The following is a 22,222-nucleotide window of genomic DNA, read 5'->3' as shown; positions in this document are numbered from 1 at the left end:
TTGTTTACATTATAAATATTGTAATATTCATGGGAGAGCAATGCTGCAAAAATAATTACATCATTTGGGTAGTGTTTAAATACACATGCCTGAGGACAGGGGATAATTGGTCGTTTTTGCATCTCAAAGCTGCCCGCATCTGACAAAACTGTTTAATTGTATGCCTCAAGGAGTGTGTGAGTGTGTGTTTGTGTGTGTTCAGTGAGTGTGTGTGACTGTGTGTGTGTGGGGGTTGGGGTTGGGGGATGTTCGGTGTGTGTGTGTGTGTCTGTCTGTGTTTTCAAACACAAATATTCACACACACACACACAGACACACATTCATTTGGGATCTGATGTACCCTGTATAATTTATGTATTAAACGTTTCAGACTGGGCAGCTTCCTGATATATTTTCAACTGCCTCCCAAGACAACATATCTTGATGCAGCTGTCCTTAATTTTGCCTGATCAAAAGTATGCCACACAAATCCTCTATCCTTACCTTTTCTCCTTTGACCCCGTCAGGCCCAGGTGCTCCAATAGTTCCTTTCACACCCTATGGTTAAAAACATAAAGAGAAAGCACATAGTCCAACTCAGTACTGAGGCAGCAGGAACAATACGGCACTGATGCGCTCACCTTTAGAAGTGACACGTCGCACACTGACGGGTTTGGCAGAATTCAGCTCTTACGGCTCTCTCTTAATGAATGCACTCGTAAAATGAAATCTCAAAATGGAATGAAATTCAATAAAATCTTCCGTCCCACCACCGTTGAGTTCACTGGTCACGCACCAGTGTGAAAACCATGTGAGAGAGCGGATTCTTGATCTACACCTGTGTACACCTGTGGTGAGAGAAGTGAAGGAAGCCAATGAGAAGGAAGAAAACTCACGTCTTTTCCTGGGATTCCCAACTTGCCAGGAAACCCGTCCAGACCAGACTGCCCCTGTGGAGACATCCAACACGGTCTTTAATCAGGACATGTTTGGAAAATAATGTGGATGGTGGAGTTATGACATGCCAAGAAGGATACTCGCTCTTATCCCTTCTCCTTCTTGTTCACCACATGTTAACATTGTCTACAGCACAGACCTGATGCCAAGAATGAAACTGGCCAATAGGGTTCATTAGTACAAGACACTAATTTCACTAGTTTTGTCTTACAATTGCAATGACAAAAAAACTTACAGAATCTGGGATTTCTAATTGGCTTATGGTGACAGATGACAGATATTATCATCAAGATGCATGGTTTGTTCACCATGTTCTTAGAAAGCTACATCACTAACATATGCTAAAGATGCAGACACTCATTAATTTGCTATATGCTAAATTCACTAACGCATTCTAAAGATGCAGACATTCATTCATATGCTTCTCATAGACATGACTCCTTTGACAAACTAAAAGGAAGTTCAATGTCAGCAGTAGCCTTAAGCTTCCCTCCCTCCCAACACACACACACACACACACACACACACACACACACACACACACACCACACACCCACACACACACACACACACACACCACCTCATTCATGCCCTAAACTGTCTGACAGACAGGTGCTGCTGTTTTTAAGCACCTCTAAACCACCATGAGTGAAAACCAGGGTCTCTAGACGGCCGTGTTTCCTGAAACCCGACTGACAGGATGGTGCCGGGTCTGATGGTTTAAACACGACACACAGACCTCTGTGTTGTCTTTACATACTTCGATACATGCACACATGTGCACAAACACACAGTCACACACACAGTCACACACACAGAGTCACACACACACACACACACACACACACACACACACACACACCCCCTCCTCCACCCTCCCAAGCCTCACGGTGGGCACCTTGACTTCAAGAATAGACCAAGACAAGGGGTGTTTGGGGGGGGGGGGGGGGGGGGGGGGGTTGGGTCCCTTTGGAACAAGTGCCACATGGCAAACCCATCAATGTTCTGTGGTGATTTACGTCACATTGACTTTGAAATTAAAAAAGATCTGACACACTCAAGGAATCCATCTCTTACATGGGTCTTGCAGCATCTCTCCTGTTTTTTTTTCTACAAATCCCTTAATGATTTTCTTCTGCAAGATCCGTTTAAAAAAAAAAAATCATTTTATTTGTAGTCTTTGATTAATGTCTTGAGCAAAGGCATGCTATGAGCTCCAGGGCTGCTTTAGCAATCATCCGCTTTATCCACTGGAGATAACACTTAAAAACTTGATTTGGAAAGTCAGTCTTAAAGGTGCAGTACGCCGTTTGTATTGAAAATGTCACTAGGCCTGCAATAATGGTAACAATTCTACATTGGTAATCCAGAATTCCAATAACATTTTGTATATCTGCATTCTAGTTCAGGTATTTTATGCCTTTTCAACTCTTTAGGGCTGAGCAAAATGTTATGCACATAACATGTAATGATATGCCTGAAACCACCGCTCAATACACAGAAAACATTGGGAAATACTGTCTTTTCATCTTATCTAATGAATCTAATCATTGTTCTCAAGTCAAAGAATTTCTGTTTTTTGACAACAAAAAACACATGGTGCGCCTTGATGAGTAAATTAATTATCTTTCTCTCTGTCCCTCCTCGAGACAACCATAAATTGCATCTTCAATCAACTATTCAACTATTTACATTGATGCTGTGGACTCTCATTTGCATGAGGGCAATGAATGGAGCTGTTCAGTCAAATCTAGAGACTGAACTAGTGGGAGATGGGAGGGTGGTGGTGGTGGTGTTGGGGAAGGGGGTGCATTACGCCCCCGTAGTTCCCACTCAGGAAGTTTGGATAGTGCATCAAGACCCGACACATCTGTTACCTTCATCAGCTTCATAATCGCTCAGCTTCCTAAGGGAGGTGTGTGCATAACACAGGTCCACAGGTCCACAGGCACACAGGCACACACACACACACACACACACACACACACACACACACACACACACACGTACACGTGCAAGGTGGAGTACGTGGAAAGCACTTAATCTCTTCTTCAGCAGTCTACATCCCCCATACATTTTTTACCTTTTCACCTGAATGGTTCCTTTCTGACTGTACATGTGGGGAAGTCATTGTGTGAACACTCTATCTGAAACCTCATCATGCCCTGCAAACTGCCATGAAGTAAAGTAATCCCTGGAAATGGCTATTTCCAGTTATGCGCTCGTTCTTTGATGCCCTGGCTGCTGAATCTAGCACGGTCGACTGCTCTGATATATATGGCACTTACACACACAGACAGGACGGTTCTAAATGCCATAATGCGTATTTAGTTCCGTGGATGTTCATGTGTCGCGGTCATGAGTGGCACTAAAGAACACAGACTCTTACCCTGGCTCCTGGTGCTCCCTTCTCTCCCTTCTTGCCAGAATCACCCTGAGGGGAACAAAACAAGATCACATTATCGGTCAAGTAAGTCATCAGTTTTGAATATCCTGTACATTACTAACAAAATACATCATTACTGATACACATCATAATAATACATCATAACATCTGCATGGCAATGTCAATGACTTCACTACTACTAACGTATAACAATGTCTATGTGGAAGATGAGTTTATTTCTGGGTTCATACAGTATATCAGCCCAGCCTCACCTGTGTTGTTCAAGAGGAATTTCCACCTATTTGACTTCATACCTCTGCAAACCATCACATAGTGGTATCACACACATCCCAATCAAACACAGAGCTGCAAAGACACAATACTCACAGAGACACCTTTAGGTCCGGGACCGCCAGGCAGGCCAGAATCGCCCTGAAGACCCTATGAGACACACACACACAGGAGAAGAGCAGAGCATGAGGCACATGAAAGTAATTTCCCCACCCTTGTCCTAATGGTGGACAAGGTGTGTGTGCCATAGCAGGGGGGGGGGGGGGCAGGTAGCCACGGGTGTGCCTGGAGGTGCCCCTAGCTAGCCAGTAACTTATAATGGGTGTACTCTAGTGAGGCATGGGTCAACCCATAACTCGGGGGTCGGGCAGGTTCGTGTAAGCCAGAAAATACCACGGTCGGGTTGTGTTTGGGTGGGTCGCCGAATTGGTTACTAGTGGGATTTCCATCTTCTCTTCCCCTCTCTCTCTCTCAAATACACACATGCACACCAGAGGGTGCAGGTCCTGCCACCTCCTGAATGTCAATAATCTGCAAAGTATAAAGTATCACACATCTCTCTACACCAATCGCCTATCATTTATAATGCCCTATAGTTTAAAATATAACTCATAATTATAGCCTAGCCTAATAGCCAAGAGTCCACAGTTATTGGCACCCCTGGTAAAGATGAGTAAAGAGTCACACTGAAAAACAATGAGAAAATCCAACATTTGATTGAAGTATATGTCTCTCATCTCTCATCTTGGCACCCTTAGAAGTTCTTATGAACAAAATATAACAGATTTTCCTTTTATATTTTCCCTTTTAAGTTGAGCAGACTGTTAAGGAACTTTCAATCCAGCAATCCTTACTGTTTCAACGGGGTGTAAATCTGGTGGCAGAGTCCAAATTTCCTTACTCATTCTTCAACATGAGAACACACAAATCAAAACAGTGGAAAATGTGCTGACATTCATAAGTCAGGGAATGGCTATAAATAACAGCTACTCGACTGAAAAAAATCCATGCCTACTGTTAGGGCAAAACTAAAAAAGTTAAAATCAACTGGAACTGTTGACAAAAACATGCTTGGAAGAGGACCCAAGCTTATTTCAGTAAGAGAGGCAAACAAATCACCAGATTTACCATCAGACGCTACCTCCATGCTAACAGATTATTTGGAGGCCATGCCAGGAAAAAAAACCTTTCCTGTCATTTAACCACAAACGTCAGCACCTGGAGTTTGCTAAATGCTTCTGGGACTTTAACTGGAAACGTGTTCTATAGTCAGATGAAACGAAAATTGAGCTTTTTGGCAAAAAACAATCAAGGTGGTTTTGGCACAAAAATGACTTTACTGAAAAGAACCTAATCCGCACTGATAAGTATGCAGGAGGATTTGTGATGTTGTGGGGGCTGTTTTTCCTCAAAAAGGGCCTGAGAACCTTGTTAGGGTATATGGTATCATGGACTCCATGTTTAATCAAAATCTGTCTGCCTCTGTCAAGAAACTAAAACTGGGTTATGGTTGGGTCCTCAAGCAGGACAATGATCAAAAACATCTGGACACATCACAGATCTACAGAATTTTTTTTTACTGAACACAAAATCCAGCTTCTGTCATGGCCATCTTGCTCCCCTAACTCAACTGCATGGGTATTGTCCGAGTTTGTGTTTCATTTTGATTCAGTGTTTTTATGTTGGTTTGTTTTGTCTTTGTTAAACCTGCTGGTAGCCTACTTGAAAAATAAAGAAAACTATGTTTTGGAAGATCCGTTTGAATTCGTCCATCCTTCATTTCTGACCAAAACCATCCGCTCGGGCGCAATCCTGTAAATAGGCAAATACTCTAAAGTTGTAATAACAAGAGTTTTAATGTCATCTTAAAATGGGTGTAAAAAAGCTGTTATGGTTGATCTACAGATTTTTTTGCTTTGGTTCTTACACACCTGATATCCAACAGGCACACCCAAATGAGAATTTCTGGCAACGCTGCTGTGCCATAGCTAACGCTATCTGCATTGAGACAAAATGTACTAAGCTATACGTACAATACTAGAAACAAGACAGAAAAACAATGTGCTGCTTTAAACATGAAAACATGCCTGTTGTTAGGAATGAGCCCATGTTTGACCGATATGTTTGTGAGGTCTAACTATTGCTAAATTTAAGTATTTGCACTACAGCAAGGAAACAGATCAAGACCAGTTGTATTCAAAAGTTTAGGATGTCCTGATGTTTAACAGTTTATAGATCTGGTAAAATGGGCCATTGGGCTCCCAGAAAAGCATAAGCACCTGTTACAAGAGGACCCCCTTTCATGTCCTCTGACCCTTTGACCCCTGCCCCTCTCGTTCACAGCGTGATCTCACCCACCACCCCCTCACTGCTGTCAGTGTCCCTGCTCAAAACTCCATAATACTCCAAATACTACCCAAAACCACATATAGTCAAAGTATATGAAATGTTTCAAAGTGTCCAAAACATATCCACACACTGTGAAAAATGAACTATGGGTAAAGTATATCTTCTTCAAAAAAACGAACTTTTATTAACTTAATACTACTAGTTTCCCACATTACACATAACTTGTAAATCTCAGAACTAAAAATGATTTAAATAAGTTTTAATAGTGGAAATTGTACGCAAAAAAAATGTAAATGGATGAGACATGTTATGCTCTCAGTATTTCTTCCTTCGCTAGGGGGCACTAACTTTCTTCAGGTCACTCATCTAAACAGAGACTCTGTATGGACACGACCTGATTCAAACAACCATACTCAGACATAAAGGCCAAACAAAAGTGAAGTCAAATCCTTTTTCTTAGTGGCAAAGCCCCTACATTTGCTCAGTGCACAGTAAAAGACTTGGACCAAATCTCAAACACCTCTGTGAAAGGCTTTCACTCAGCACCAACAGAAACATTTCAATGCTTAAGTAAAAGAAACACAAAATAAAACATGTTTTTCACAGGGCAACCTCCTCTGCTCATGGAAATAGGACAAGGAAATGTGAGTGATCAATGACATAGGGCATAGTGTGCGTTTATTCATTTGAAAAACACTGCTGCTGGTGTCTTTCAGTGTCACCCAAAATGAATCATTCCAAAGCTCTACTGAAGGTTTTTTAGTTTCACTGAAACTCATCAAATTAAGCCCCATGGTTTTATCTTTGCCTACTGTGTTTTCAGTCTTTGTCTGCAGCTAGGCACTTAACCAGAGTGCCACTTGGCTTTATTCTCCATTTGACAATAATTTATGATGGCTCAAATATTCCATTGATGCTTTCATAAGTTATTAGAGATGGTACAAGATGAGAGATGGTACCTTTGGTCCAAGAGGTCCAGGTAAGCCCAAATCCCCGGGTCCTCCAGGCTCCCCCTGTTAGACATGACAACACAGACAGCTGTTTAGAAAGTTTGATCTTTCAGAGAAGAGTATTTTTTCCAGGTTCAAATGTAAAATGTTTGGAGGTTAAGATTGATCAGCTTAGGTGTTTCTGATTGAAAGGTGAAGTTTCCAGGTTCAACACAAATGTATGTTTCATAGATCTCAGAAACGGATCTACTTTTAAGACTTTGTCCTTACAGGGTAAATCCTCTTCTTCTATGGTCTGTATTTCTAACTGAGTGACACAGTCTGCAGTGTTCACCGAAAGCCTGTGTTAGTTATTGTGTGAATCTCTGTGATGGTCCAGAGGCAAGGACACTTACTCTCTCTCCTTTGTCTCCTTCTTTGCCTGAAAGCCCCTGAAGTCCAGCTGTTCCCTACAAAATGTATTCAAATAGATGGCGTATTAGTAACAGTGAATTCCAGTGCATGCAAACTCATTTGAGTGAATGGACAGAATACGCATCAACTCATTGCACCCATGTGCACCCATTAATCCTCATAAGTGTAGCATTGGCCAATGTATTATAATTCATTCACGTAGCATAGCTCAGGGTATAACATTTTTAGATTACCTACCATATGGATTTAATACATAACATAAATCACATAAATTAGAAAGCATAAAGTTTAAGCAGAATGTATGCAGATTTCGAAACTGACAGTCTAGACTCATAATTGTAATAATGAAACTGATGCAACTATTATGATACCATTAGTGACCGTACATAATCACTAAAATGTAATGACATGCTGTGATAAGTCAAAGCACTCCCTGACCTTCTCTCCATTGATTCCTCTCTCTCCAGACTCTCCCCGAAGCCCTGGGTCTCCCTGTGGGTAAAGAAATTACAGTTTTGATGAGAAAAGTGACATTGACAAATGCCACAGAGAGAGCCCAGTGCCACTCATATGACCTGTGATGAAGGAGGTCGAGGTTACGGGACAAGCACCGGAGCATCTGAGACCTGCTCTGCAAGTGCCCAACGTTAAACACCAACACACAAAACTGTCGAAAACAATGCAGTTAGTGACGCTATGGTGGTCCGCTGCGTCAGACAAACCTTGTATGCACACAAACATGCATGGAAAAACACAGAACAATGGACTGGACTGACACTTAGATGCAAAAATCAATGTTGACTTTCACAATACAGGGTTATGTTTTCACAAGCAAGTCAGCAAAAAACATGTTCTGAAACTGATGAAACCTATCCCAAACCACACCACTTAGAAGACAAAGGACATTTTTTTTTTTTTTTGTGCTCTTCTTCTCTGTCGTGCTACCTTGACACCTACATGCAGAGGAACCCGGCGGAATTCGAAGCATTAAAAAGAAAGAGAAAACTTTTAAGGCTCTTTAATTACAGGGTGAGGATGAAATCTTGGCAGCGTATATGAGAAGCTTTACACAGCCTAAAGAATATGACCTTTAATTACACCCCTAACAGGCGAGGCCTTTGACGCAAGCACACATCAACCAGACAACAAAACATCTCCATGGTGTAAGGATATTTAGGAGCATTCTTTTTTCGCCCTCAGGGCAATGTCAGTTTGTTAAGTTAAGAGTTTTGAGAGAGGAATGAAGAGTAGAGTGCTTAGTATTCACTAAAATTGGGAAAAGTATATATTTATGGTATTTGGCAGATGCTTTTGTCCAAACAGAAAACTTGAAATTCATGTGACTCCTTCACTTAAAATTATGCAACTGTGTTTGGCCCATCACTGCAAGTGGCAAAAAGATAATGTGGATGGCTGGCTTTCAAATTAGATAGCGCGCTGCTTTTCTCTTTGCGTGCTGTCATCAAAATGCTTCCAGTTGCTTACAATAACAGCAAGTGCACAGCGAATGGAATGCCCCTGTCTACTGAAATGGCAATTTACTGTGCAATGATAAAACTTGCAGGATGTTGTTTATGAAAAGAAAAGAAAAGAAAAAAGGAAAGAAAAACAGTGCTCAGGAAAAAGCAATGTAAACAAACACTTTGATCCTGTCCAATCTGATATTAAAACTACTTTGGCCTTTTCAAACCAAACCAAGAGACAGTAAAGTAGAATGTGAAACACTTGAACATAATCTGGCTTCCCGTGAGTTAGGTTGAGAGATGTCTTGCTGATTTATAATAGCATACAATTCTTTCAGGAAATTCCAGTGCGCAGGAAAGCAATGGATACATTTTTCTAGTCGTGGGCGGCTGCTACTATCCCAACATGGCTGTAGCCTATAATAAAGAAGTTTCTGGAAGGATCTTCGTAGCATAATTTCAGCCTGTGTCTTGTCAAGAGCACTACAATCTGCACACACAACACTGTGCAAAATACTATGATAACGTAGTAAATCAGTCAATCAGTAGAAATCAGTGAAGGATAAAGCCAAATCCCCAAATGTTCTAGCAGCTGATGTTCCATACCTCTATCAGATCAAAGACTTGAAACAAACAAGCTTTAGTTTGATAAAATCAATCACAACAGGTGACAACAACAGCATGGCAGGCTCCGGATCGACCCTGCACTTCTCTCTCTCTATCACACAAGTAAACAGATTAAAGGGACGGTTAATCCATAAATATAAAATTGTATAGTCCTTGTGGCTCTTCCTGCCAGGGTTGTGGGCAGCCATCTTTGGTCCTGCTCATTGCAGGCTGGCCAGTAGAAAGCTAGGCTGGGCCAGTGATTTGGGTTCCATAATTACAGCCCGGCTCTGTCAACTGGCAATGCCCAGTAGGACTGAATGTTTTTTTTTTCTTCTCTTTCTGAGGAGTACGTATACGTTTGCTTGCCCTCTCAGTTACTTGGTCTGTGTGTTGACCAAGGGCTATAATTCAGACTATGAAAGTTGTGGTATTTTTTCCTCCTTTCCTTAGATACTTCACAAAGACATGACGTTGTTCTTTAAGGAAATAGGTCAGGTTTTGCCTGAAGTTATGGACTTCCGCTGAAGTCCGCTATATTTGTTTGTAGCAAGGATACTGATGCTCAAGCTTAACCCTCTGGAGTCAAGATGGCCCCAGCACAATCACCTGCCATCATTCTAAACTACTTGAATATCTTTGCAATAGTTGAGGATATTTGGCTACGCTGTGGTTAAACAGTAATTGTAAACCTTGATCAACACAAAGCATGCATCTGCAAAGATACGTATGATAAATATTTAGTCTGTTACATGTTAAGTGCCAAAATCAATCCAAAACTCTTTTTATGATTCTGTGAGTCCTGTCTTGTGTGGTCTATAGGGTTGCCACCTTCTATGTGGAGAAATAAGGGGTGCCATAACTTGATGATATTTTATTCTCAACATAACTCAACGATGTTATGTTATTCTCAGCACTTTGCCAACCTAGTGTGTTAAATATGAAACGACGTGTATTACAATACGGAACAAATTGCATCCTGTATTGATTTAGTACAGGATGCAGCATTTTATTCTCCAACACTGGACAATCCTGTATTGTAAGGGATGGGTGGCGACCCTAATGGTCTACCTCAAGCCATGCTCCTCACCTGAATGGAAAGCAAGGGAAACAGCTAAGCTAAGCTCAGCTAGTTAGTGATAAGGTGATTTGAAATTTGTTAAAAGTTAGAGCAATTAACTTAAGTTTGCAAACAGGTACCCTACAAGTCTGCATTCCCTGAAATTGCAAGAAACTATTAGATAATTAAATAACTGGGCTACCAGGTGCTATAGCAATTTTACGCAACATTTCATGCTAACCCCAGCATGCTTTAACCAATTCCGGGCAGGAATACTTAGTATTCCAAAGTGTTTCTTCTCATAGCTTCTTCAAAAGTGGATATGTGTGATCTTTCCTATTTGAGCATATGTTATGGGGTGAGATGATAAATGTGTTAAGCGAAACCACTGCCGATTCCAGTCACCCAGCGAAGTTCACTGTTATTCCCCGTCACCACAGCAGTACTTTTCTCTCAGATAAGGAAAGGGCATGCCCTTGGAGTGAAGAGTGGAGTATTATTAAATATGTTGAAGAAGAGTGGAATATTATTAGATATGTTGAAGAAGAGTGGAATGACACGAGACGGGACTGAGACTACATGCACCACACAGAGTCCACGGAGGATTGTGCTCGTAAGAAGAATGTACTTACCTTCGGACCTCTATCACCTTTAACAGAGGTGGCTTTGCCCTGCAAATAATCAATCGACATGGATCAATTATTGTCGAGGCTCAAGAAAGAGAATCAGAAATCAGCAGTAGAGGAGGCATTAGGGAAGAAAGCAGAATTTACACTAATCAAGGCAAATGACTACTCATTTGCATGTCAATTGCATGGAAGTCTATTTACAGCAGAGGAAATAAAGAGACTAGATCTGAAATGTAGTTTCACTTCAATGACAATTAACTATGCTAGAGTGTGGCTAACAGCATCTGTAATGAAAATGCGTTAAATTCACTGTGTGAGAATAGATTTCGTACAGTTTCTCCTTTTTGTCCTTTGAGGCCATGGGATCCTGCTGAGCCTTTAATACCAGAGACGCCCTGAAAGAGTGTATGCACAAATGGGGGTTCAACAAAAGCAGATGAGACAGTGCAAAATATTTCCACTCAGTTATGTACTACGCAACACATCACCCACATCTTAAATATTGTGAATGGTGTTTTAAAATGTGCTCAGACAAACATATAGGCACTTTAAATGACCTTTTCACCCTTGGCGCCCTCGATACCGGCTGGGCCTATGTCTCCCTGTGAAACAGAGGAGGAGAGGAGAGAAAGTCGTGGCAGTGTAAAGATAAGAAGACAGATCTCCCTTGCATCATGATTACATTTATCAAAGTAAGTATTGACGTGAAGCAGAAAAAAAGTCTGAAACCTTTTTTTTTGTCACTCAAATACTTAGTTAGGATAATAAAATGTACATCTCATGCAAGTTCAAACATGCAAAAAATGTATTTCTTAGAACAGAATAGAACAGTATCTCCTATCCACTGCTAGGTTGAGGGAAGAACTTTGACCCCTTCCTCCTGAGTTGTACCTTCTGCCCTGCAGGGCAAGAGCAGTTGACTGTCTCTTTCCCACTTTTCTGCTCTACTACCGTGGGAGTGGGAGTGGGGAGAGCGATAGGGGGTGCCTCCGTCACCACCTGCTTAGGACACTATAGGAGAAAAAGGCACAAAGCCGAGGTTGGACATGGCTGCTTAACTCTGTCAGTAAACAAAGCGCATTGAAAGTGTGAAAGTTGAACGCAGAGAGCTATTAAAGGAACAGTACCACCATCTGCTCGACAGAACAAAACATGTGGAAAATTCAGTGCCGTCCAAAAAGTGCTGAAACATGTCGTTTTGATCTTTATATGGTCTGTCTATGTGTGTGTGTGTGTGAGAGAGAGAGAGAGAGAGAGAGAGAGAGAGAGAGGGAGAGAGAGAGAAATAGCATGTGTGTGTTGCCTCCTGTAACGGTATCAGTGTGTCTGTGTGTCTGTGCGAGTATGTGTGTCCACAGAGTATGTATGTGTGTAAATGTGCAGATGGGAGTGTGTGTGTGTTTGTGTGTAAATCTATGTTTACACTTCTATGTGACCTGAGACTGTTGGTGACTCAGTGGCAGGATGTAAGTGAAGAAGGTGCGAGGGAGAAGCCCAGTGGCATGCTGGAAATGTCTCTGAGTGACTGCACACACAAACACACACACACACACACACACACACACACACACACACACACACACACACACACACACACACACACACATACACACACATACACACACTCTCTCTCTCTCTCTCTCTCTCTCTCTCTCTCTCTCTCACTCACTCTCACTCTCTCTTCCAGTATTCCTTCTCAGTCTTACCATATTATCACAGTCTTACTCATGAACACAATTACATGTACAGATGAACACATTTACACATATTTAGAATACACACGGACAAGTTCACTTTTTCCTTTCTGCCATTTACACTTGTGTTTTCACACACACACACATTCACTCACCGGGCCACCAGGGATATCACAGCAGGCTTCCAGCTCGGCTTGTTTGGAGTCACAGTAGATCACCATTCTCTGGAGGTCAAACTGCCAGGACAGGGTGAAACATGGGCTTGAGGTTACACATGAGTCCGGACAGACAGCAACAGGTTGTCATGTGTTCTTAGGGAGGCTACACACTTCCTATTTTGCCTATCAAACTCCATCAGACAGCATTTGTTTGAAATCTTCCAAACATGATATGAGGTCTGGCAGAGAGCAATTTGGTCTGTAAATAACACTGTTTGAACACTTTAGGTGACTCTTTTCTCCCTATGTACTATAATTAGCCTAAAATCCCATTCAGATGCCACAATAAGTAGGTTTTACTGTAATATATAGGTAAACGTCCCACTTGTTCCATATCAAACTCCAAACTTGATAATAAGGAGTTTAAAGCTGTGTTTAACACTACAATTTAGTTTGCGCATCAAATTTGTGATCACAGATAATATGTTGCAAAACTTAGATTAGGCCTTTATAAGTACAACAATGTGGAAGTTTATCAACTCTTGCCACAGCGACAACATGCAGCCATAAGGGACTCACGTCAATTGGCACGCTGTCATACAGTCTCTTTCCAATGACGGTCTTCCCCTGGATGTCAATGTCCTCCCGCTCCTCGATGGGGAGCGTCTTGATGAGTTTACAGTCCAGGTACAGGGAGACAGATTTGGACTGGACGCTCAGGCCGATCTTGTGCCAGTTGCGGTCAAACAGGTTGTCCACCTCGTCATTCTTAAAGACCGCTCTGACCGCGTCTTTGGTCACACCAACCGCATTGTACTCCACTGCTTTGTTCTCTCCATCCAGGCGAATGGAGACCTGATGCAAAGAAGAACAAAATTGAATAAACAAGCGTCCGCAAGTTGCCAACATCCCATAATTCAACCAGTCCTGCAGACCATTAGCTATGCCAAACTTAGATATAGAACTTGGATATAAAGGCAGAGTCTACAATTCTGATGAATGGTTGTTATATTTGAGCTCAACAGCCAATCAAATGATCCTGAAGCAATGTGTTAATTGGCTGGAATTGTTTATGGCTTGGTCTAAGCCCTTTTGTTTGTTTCCCATTTACAGAGCCAGGACAGCGTACAAACACCAGTGTTTTATTTGAGTGCACACACAGAACAGACAGCTAGAGGACCATGAGGAGCAATTCGTTGAATTTGACAAAAGGTGTACTGGGTTATAATCACGGACTCAACCTTTCAGTAAGCATAGAAGAAATATTCATGCAATAACCTTCTCACCTGTGGAATCCCATATTTGTCATAGATTTGCCAAAGGTACCAGTCTTCCCTTCTGGAGGTTTTCCTGAATTTAAATGTCGTCACAAAGGCATATTCATCTGGCAAGCCCTGGCCAAACACATCCCTGAGGGGAGAAAGAGAAAAGAGAGAGATCTATTATAACTTTCAAAAAAGTGACATTGAACTTGATCAAACTTGATCAATCAATCTGCCACACCAGACCTGGAGCTTCACAGGGACAATAAAAGATGAGTAAGCCTCTCATTCACACGACGAGTGAAGGGAGTTGATACATCCATGTAATATACCCTATACTCTACCCCTTCTGTCTATTGAAATGGAATCATGGATACAGACCTGTTAAGTGGTGTTATATGTTCAACATATCAATACAAAAGCCAGAGCAAAACGCATCATTTATGCAAACGAGCAGGACACAGAACTGCTGATTGATTATGAGCTCAAATTATATATTAGATACAGTAGGTAATATTTTTCTAATAGGCTCAGTATGGACAAAAAAAAACAATGCAGTGCAAGAACATAATTTCTGTGTGAAGTATTTGTGATTTTACCACTTTGATAGGACTGCTAATGAACCCAACACTTACAGTACAAACACTAATGAGGCACTTACTCAGTCTGCTGGACTATAGGCATGGTTCCCAGTCGCACATAAGAACTTTGCCCTGGCTCATCTCTAGTGCCCAAAATGTCATTCACATTAAAGTACTCCATCAGGTCAAATCCTAAGGGAAGGAGATTGAGAGACAGACAAAGAACGTTTTAAAAGGCATCATTATTACAGTGACTAATTCTTATGTTTTCCCACACCTGACCAGTTGATTATGACTTCAAAAATAGGATGTCATACATGAAGGATTATATCCATCCATGTATTGCAGACAATGATGCTGATACATGCAATTGCCACTAGAGGGCATTTCACATTTTCTCACTTGAGGACCAGATATTCAGATAGGCAACAAGTCGCCTTTGAATAGAGTAATTACATATTAGCCCATGATGACAACTACACGAAGAGTTGTTCTCTAACTGCATAACATATGTATCCCCATGTTCAGTTAGGAACAGAGGAGAATAACGTTTTTTGTCTAAGTTCCAAAGCTCAGGGGCACATGACAAGTGTTCGGTTGTGATGTTCACATTCTTGTGAAGACACATGTCCTAACAATTTTTTGAAGAGACCCTCATTTTCCTAACTGATGTCACGGATATCTGTCACATTGACTATTTGTGTCGTTTTGATTGACACACGTGCAAGTTTGCGGTGAGAGACTACATTTTTTTTCCCGAACCGAGCAGGGTGTAGATGCCGCTGAAGGAGGTAAATATGGGTCAGTAGAGGCACACCCTGTCATCACGCACAAGGCTGTACTTATGGGCAGGGATCTGCTGCTTTATGTCACATTATTACTGAATAAGTGAAAACAGAGATCAACTTTCTCTTCTGTTTCGAGATTATCAGCCCCACTAATTATGTTCGTGTTTAGCCGATGTTTCACATCCAGTGCCAGATCCAACTGGAATAAACTTCAGGCACAGAAGCAGCTGCTTTGGGAAAAAAAGATACCATATGCAATTATGTCATTGGTAAAAACCATGTGAATGTGTGCGTGTGTGTGTGTGTGTGTGTGTGTGACTGAAAGAGAGAGAGAGAGACTGCGTGACTGAGGTATTTCTGGATAAGCCGCCCACCATTTGAGGTGACTTCCAGGGGGTACTCCCACGAGCAACAAACAAGTAACTATGGAGATTCTAGCTGGGCATCGGGCGTTTCCAGCTGAAAATCTGGCAGATGTCCGTAAGGTCGGGTTGTGCGGCTATGTTCACATTGCCTCTGGAAAAAACGAGCCGCTCATGGTCCCAGATGGTCGTCTTGCTTGTGTCCCTCAATCTCTACTCGCGTTATGGCCAACTCTGTTATGGATTCTTGCCTATTTTTCCTTTTGTTAAAACGGTAGGCGTTCATCGGCATCTGTTGCTGAGAATGCAATGTCACTTTTCAGAATTTGAAATTGAATGAGTGGCCATGAGTGGCATAATTGTGAGATAAGTGGTAGGTAAAAAAGGAGTCTACCACAATATAGATAACAAATTAGGCTTTAAAAGTAAGCCTGACGAAAAGGCAGTCATATACTTTCATCAACCTAATCAAGTCTACAAGCATGTAGCTTTCATATAGTGTTCTTCATTTAATTGTCACACAAAAAACAATCATTCGCTCTAGTATATATTGCATTGGAAACATTGGGGACAGGGTATTAATCCTGTTATGGCTCCAGATTCGGTCACCATTTACCCGCTACGCAAACGCTTACTGTTCCAAGGATTTTGGGACCAGAAGCGGAGGCTGACCTGTAATTTGAATTGGCAGCGCAAAGCATGTAATCATCCTCCAAAAAAGCTTTATCGGGCAACAAACAAATCGACGGGGAACGCCAGATGACTGTCGATGTGGGAAACGCGCTCAGAAAGCACCCTTTAGATCCAAACGATGGTAGCATCTGGTAGCTCTATCAGCCGAAGTGGGGAGTGCAAATTAATAGCACGTTTAAGGAAAATTCCGAGGTCTTGTCACTGAAATGGGTGCTATCCTCGCCCTTATCTTCTACAAATTCACACGAGAATCTGACTTAACAGATATAAACCCACTGATTCAGACAAAACACCGAATTCATCAATTTCATGTTACCCTGAGATGTAGCATACAGACAGGAACATTTGTTTGGGCATTTGCTGAAACTACTAAAAATAACTTTGGATAAAAGTATCTGCCGAATAAAGAAATATAAATGTAAAAATCTGTGACATTCTGTGAGCTGGCTGTGTACAGGCATAGGTACCAACCACAAATTGCCATTAGTAGCTCATCCATAACTTTTCCTGCACTTTATCATGAAGACTTCAGAGTTTTCTGTAAAGCCTTGCGTGTATGTGGTTGATTTATTATTCATTACATGTATATATTTAAAACATGAACATGTATTTTCATGGTCAAAATGAAGTTGCAAACTTATAAACATGTAATTTGGAACGTCTGCCAGACAAAGAGAAAGAGAAATGAAGTCAGTCAAACTGTTTAAACCATGCAGACATTTGGATTTATCATGTGATCTAAACTTTCCGCTGTCACATGTTGTAGTTTACAGGAGAGGGACGACCACATAATTAGCACTGGCCTGGCTTGGAGAGGATGTGAGGTGCAGTCTAGCGAAGCAACCTCCTTACAAACATCTGCCACGCCAGAACACTCCTGTGTGGGATGATGTATAAACGTCAACCACTTTTGTTATGAATCCTCTCTAAACTCTGTTAGGGGTAGACACAAGGCGTCAGTCACGCTCTCTACCACACACAGTCTCTCATTCACCTCAGGAGAGTCTGGTGGCTTTCATTTTCATGCTGTCGTAGTCTGAGGCTTTTTGCGGTCGACTTCACACTTCTAATCACTCTCCTTAAATCCCCCGAGCACCTTGCGAAGAATATTGCATTCAATCAAACATTCACAGCAAGTGAAAACTTTAAAGTGGCCCATCATATTCATACCTTAAGTTGACAGCTGCCATTACCATTATGCTATTCAGTTACTATTTGGTCTACGGGCTCAGAAAGCTCAATTTTTTTTCTCTCTCTCTCTCTGTCTGCTTCTTAGATGAAGACCTTGGTTCCAGCAGGGAGACGTCGCTCTCCGCCTGCCTGTTTTTTCTATTAGCGTGATGAATATGTGTGGGAGGTTTCAGACTGGAACCTTGATCCCCAAAGGCTTTAAGACAACATCCTACCTATCTGCCCGAGCACCACTCAACATTTCTGAGCCGAAATTAAGAACTTTTTTCACAGGTGATGCGCAAGCATTTAATGTGGGGGAATGAGCAACTGATTGATGATAAACCTGCTCATCTTCCCTCAAAACATTGCCAAAAGTCTGGCTGACTCTGTCTTACAATCTCAGCTGTCACGGTTTCCTACTGTTGTCACATTAAGAGTGTCTCACATTGAGAGTTCTCCTCCATGTTCACCTGCAAAATATGCCCACTAAACTGTGGCTGTTAGTTTGGAGAAAGGATAGTAGCTCACAGAGTGTCTTTGAACATTAACATCAGAGAGGCCATGTGAGGTGTAATGGAGGTTTTGACACTGTCAAGGTGGACATTTACAAGTGATGCATAAACACGTACTGGGCCGAGAAGCATGAGCAACTTATGAGCAGCTTACAGTTCTCCATGAATCAGAAAGAAAACACTCTTCTCTTATAGAGGACTTTAAAACAAGCATGGCCATTCTTTCAAGGGAAACTGGAACCTTCTTCGTTTCAATCTGATTAAGGAATTACAATGTTTTTATTCAAGTCATTTAGTCACTTCAGTCTGGGGCTTAGGAAAGCAGACAATGATCTTGTCTCCGTGACTAGATCTAAGGCAGAAATCCTGGATTAAACAGTGTTTCAAATGTCCATTCTCTATCCCAGTGTTAGTCAGGGATTATGAGTAATTCCCCTCTAAGAAGCCAGTGTTCTGAGTCCAAGAAACCCACTATTCAGACGGCTGAGGAAAGAGGAAGCGTAGGAGTAAGAAAGGGGAGAGGAGAATGTAGGCGGTGTGTGTGTGTGTGTGTGTATGTGTGTGGGTGTGTGTGTGTGTGTGTGTGTGTGTGTGTGTGTGTGTGTGTGTGTGTGTGTGTGTGTGTGTGTGTGTGTGTGTGTGTGTGTGTGTGTGTGTGTGTGTGTGTGTGTGTGCAGTCACATTACCTGGGACCTCCTCCAGGCCTGCACTGGTGGTGTTGGGTTTGAACCGGTCTGGCCTAACCTTCATGTTTGGGCACAGAACATCTGTAATAAGAGTAGACACATACAATGTTATAAAACGAGTTCCGTTTGAAATAAATAGTATATACAAATGAGACAAAGGTTGAGGCTGTTTCATTAGGTAAAAGACACGTTGGAATAATAACATATAGTGAATGCTTTCTGAGGCTTATTTTCTTATAAAACGGGGCCATGCACCAGCTGTTGCCATGTCAGCAGGGAGGACGTTAGCATGTCATTTTTGTTGTTGTTTGATGTTGTTGTTTTGTTTTTTTGTTGTTGCGAAAAACAAACATTCTGTCTATCGCTGATCACATAGGTATATACAGTATACAGATGCATTACTGCAGCAATGCCCATGGGTATCTTCAGAAGTGTTCCAGAAGCCTCACATACTTTAACTCATGCAACATAACACTTGTGTAACACATATTTATGTTGTTCCAGGGGAACCCCCACAAACCCCCCCATCGGAACTAAATACAGGCCTAATATTGAAACATGTAGTAAAGCTGAGCCCCTCCCCTTTTTCAATAAGGAATGGTTGGCATAACTCATGTCTCAGACACCGGTTGCTCGCAGACAGGGGAGACGCGGCTCTCGGCTCTCAGCTCCAGCTGACTGGCTGGAGAGATGACAGTCGTGGGGGAGCAGCCTTGGCGGTGACAGTTTTAGACTCACACACGCCTGTATTTCAAAGGCACGGCTCCTTAGAGTGATCCGGGTGGTGACAGTGGGAAAGGTAACACCAGAAGCATCGTCGGCTTACGGTAACCCCAGCACTCAGACAGAGACTCTGGAGTGAGCAGGGGTAGCAGGGGGTAGGTGGGGCGCTATTTGTGGGGCTTTCCTGCCCCAGTGCGAATGACAACAGGGGTGGGGTGGGATACTGTAGCAGTGATGGAAAGTTGTTCCGTGAGGCAGAAAGGCTGAGAGGCAGCCATTCCAGGTATGGGCTCTTGAGAGTGGCCCGCTTGTGCTGAAGGAGCTAAATGTGGAAACCAACCTTCCCCAAAGACATCTGGGTTTGGGAGGAAATGTTTTGTCTTTCTTGGACAGTTGGTGGGAGCCAGGAGGACTTCTTGCTTCCTCTGACTCTCCCCACTGAAGAAAGACTTAGTTGATTCATTAATGCTGGCCACTTAGTCACTGAATGGGAGTTCACCCCTGTTACTGGGTCTGATTTTAGACACTGCCTCTCCTTGTCTTGACTGTTGACAAGTACAGTATTAATTGCAAGGAGTAAACAGTTGGCACTGAGCTCTCTGCATGGCTTTATTTTTCAGTTTGTGTTTATTCACAGAGCATATGTACTTATCAGCGCTGGACGTCAATGAGCTCTGGTTGGATTACTTTTCGGGTCTACTGGCCTCGTGGCTAAGGAAAACACAGCATAGCAGATTATTTTTAGTGTGTTCATGGCCACTCAATGACCCACTTTAGGAGGCCCCACCCAGTAAACTGTGTTCTTATGCTGGAAGTCATGCCGTTATTTTCTAACTATTTATTTGAGTGGAGTATGAGGTCATAAACTCCACCTTTCTATTCATCTTATCTACGGATCATAACTGAGCCTTATCTACAGACCATAGCATAGTCTTTCTCTACAGATCATAGCATAGTCCTATACAGATCATAGCATAGTGTTGTCTACAGATCATAGCATAGTGTTATCTACAGATCATAGCACAGTCTTTCTCTACAGATCATAGCATAGTGTTATCTACAGATCATAGCACAGTCTTTCTCTACAGATCATAGCATAGTCTTATCTACAGATCATAGCGTAGTCTTATCTACAGATCATAGCATAGTCTTATCTAAAGATCATAGCATAGTCTTTGTCTACAGATCATAGTGCAGTTTTATCTACAGACCATATTAATGTAGTCTTATCTACAGATCATAATGTAGTCTAATCTACAGATCATAGCGTAGTCATTCATAGTAAAGCAAGACCCCAAAGGGACGGCGTTATGGTCGCTCTCTGGTGTGCGTGTGTCTGTGGTGTCTGTGTGTATTTGCATACAAAGTGGGCAGACGCCCAAAACCCCAGCCGCTGATCGCGTCCCTGACAATCATGTACTATCAGACCCTGTAATTTTCTTTAATCACAGCTATAAAAAGCACTTTGTCATGTTTAAAGATGCTTTAAGTTTACCATGAGCTCAACCCTTTTTTCTTTTTGTATGGCAGTGTGTCACTTTCTTCTTCACTCTCACTTTCTGTCTCTCTTTCTCTCTCTCTCTCTCTCTCTGAACAGATCTTCTACCTCAGACTGGCATAAATGAACCTCTTAGTTGGCTTCAGGCCCTGGGGGAAATCCAGGTGACATATTCATTCCCAGAAAACCTTTGTTTCTGCATGCAGTCGGACTGATGACTTTTCCATGAAGAAACTGCAGCACCAGATCCCCATTCCTCCTCTTAATGACATCTTCCCTGGGGGGTACCCCAAGTGTCCTGCACTGGTAAGAATACATTCTCTGTGTTCATGCTCGAATAATGGAAAGGTGCCTTTCTCCAATCCATTCCCATGTAACCCTTTTAACAAACACCAAAGTATTCCCAGCAACTTGTGGTTAGTGTTTAAGTCCCAACAAGGCACAAAGTATGGGTGTAGAGTGACATCTGGCCTCAACGGTGCCCATTCTTTAGGATTTGGGTGAGGTAGCCTTAGATAGCTAACTGTGCGTCATTGTTTTAAAAATGGTGGCAGAAGTCATTCCTTGGGGGGGGGGGGAAAGAACCAAAGTCAGAGCTACTTCCTGTGCCTGTGGCCCGAACGCTATAATTTCGTGACCAGGCTCGGAGTTAAAATGGAGGCTTCATGGATCATATTCTTCCTTCATGCCTCTGAGTGGCACACCTACTGAAATGACCCCCTTTACTAAACTCTCAAACTCAAGTCTCACAAAACATATATATATATATATATAAAGAAATACATGTCTAATCTAGATCTTTCATTTATAGTACTGTACATACATACATACATACATACATACATACATACTAAGCTATTTCTTAGCCTGAACCTATTCTTATCGCATGCCTTTGTCTATGCATAAAGTGCAGAGTTCCCACCAGCCTATAGAAACCTGGAAAAGGCAGTGAAGTCATGCTCTCCAGGCCTGGAGATGTCATCGACTACAGTAAAATGTTTCAAATGT

The 22,222-nt window shown here is 42.1% G+C and overlaps 1 protein-coding gene and 1 long non-coding RNA gene across 2 annotated transcripts in view; both read right to left on the bottom strand.

Moving 5' to 3' along the window:
* Window positions 1-7,764: 7,764 nt before the first annotated feature.
* LOC116224903 lies at window positions 7,765-11,567 on the bottom strand. Its single transcript, XR_004165788.2, has 3 exons — window positions 11,417-11,567; window positions 11,088-11,126; window positions 7,765-7,818 (listed from the first exon to the last, which is right to left on the bottom strand). It is a non-coding gene; the product is annotated as an uncharacterized LOC116224903 (long non-coding RNA).
* Window positions 11,568-11,632: 65 nt separating this feature from the next.
* LOC116225088 (collagen alpha-1(XXII) chain) overlaps window positions 11,633-22,222 on the bottom strand; it is a 14,758-nt gene continuing 4,168 nt past the window's right edge. Inside the window, exons 3-9 of the mRNA XM_031586685.1 lie at window positions 18,994-19,074; window positions 14,860-14,971; window positions 14,223-14,346; window positions 13,516-13,791; window positions 12,934-13,014; window positions 11,976-12,095; window positions 11,633-11,686 (exon numbers count right to left, since the gene is read on the bottom strand). Of these exons, the coding sequence (XP_031442545.1) occupies window positions 11,633-11,686; window positions 11,976-12,095; window positions 12,934-13,014; window positions 13,516-13,791; window positions 14,223-14,346; window positions 14,860-14,971; window positions 18,994-19,074 (848 nt within the window). The remainder of the gene's footprint in view (window positions 11,687-11,975; window positions 12,096-12,933; window positions 13,015-13,515; window positions 13,792-14,222; window positions 14,347-14,859; window positions 14,972-18,993; window positions 19,075-22,222) is intronic.

Source organism: Clupea harengus, chromosome 19 (genome assembly GCF_900700415.2).
Source record: "Clupea harengus chromosome 19, Ch_v2.0.2, whole genome shotgun sequence".
Lineage (NCBI taxonomy): Eukaryota > Metazoa > Chordata > Actinopteri > Clupeiformes > Clupeidae > Clupea > Clupea harengus.
The sequence above is the reverse complement of the archived record's forward strand: the minus strand, read 5'-3'. Positions and strand labels throughout refer to the sequence as shown.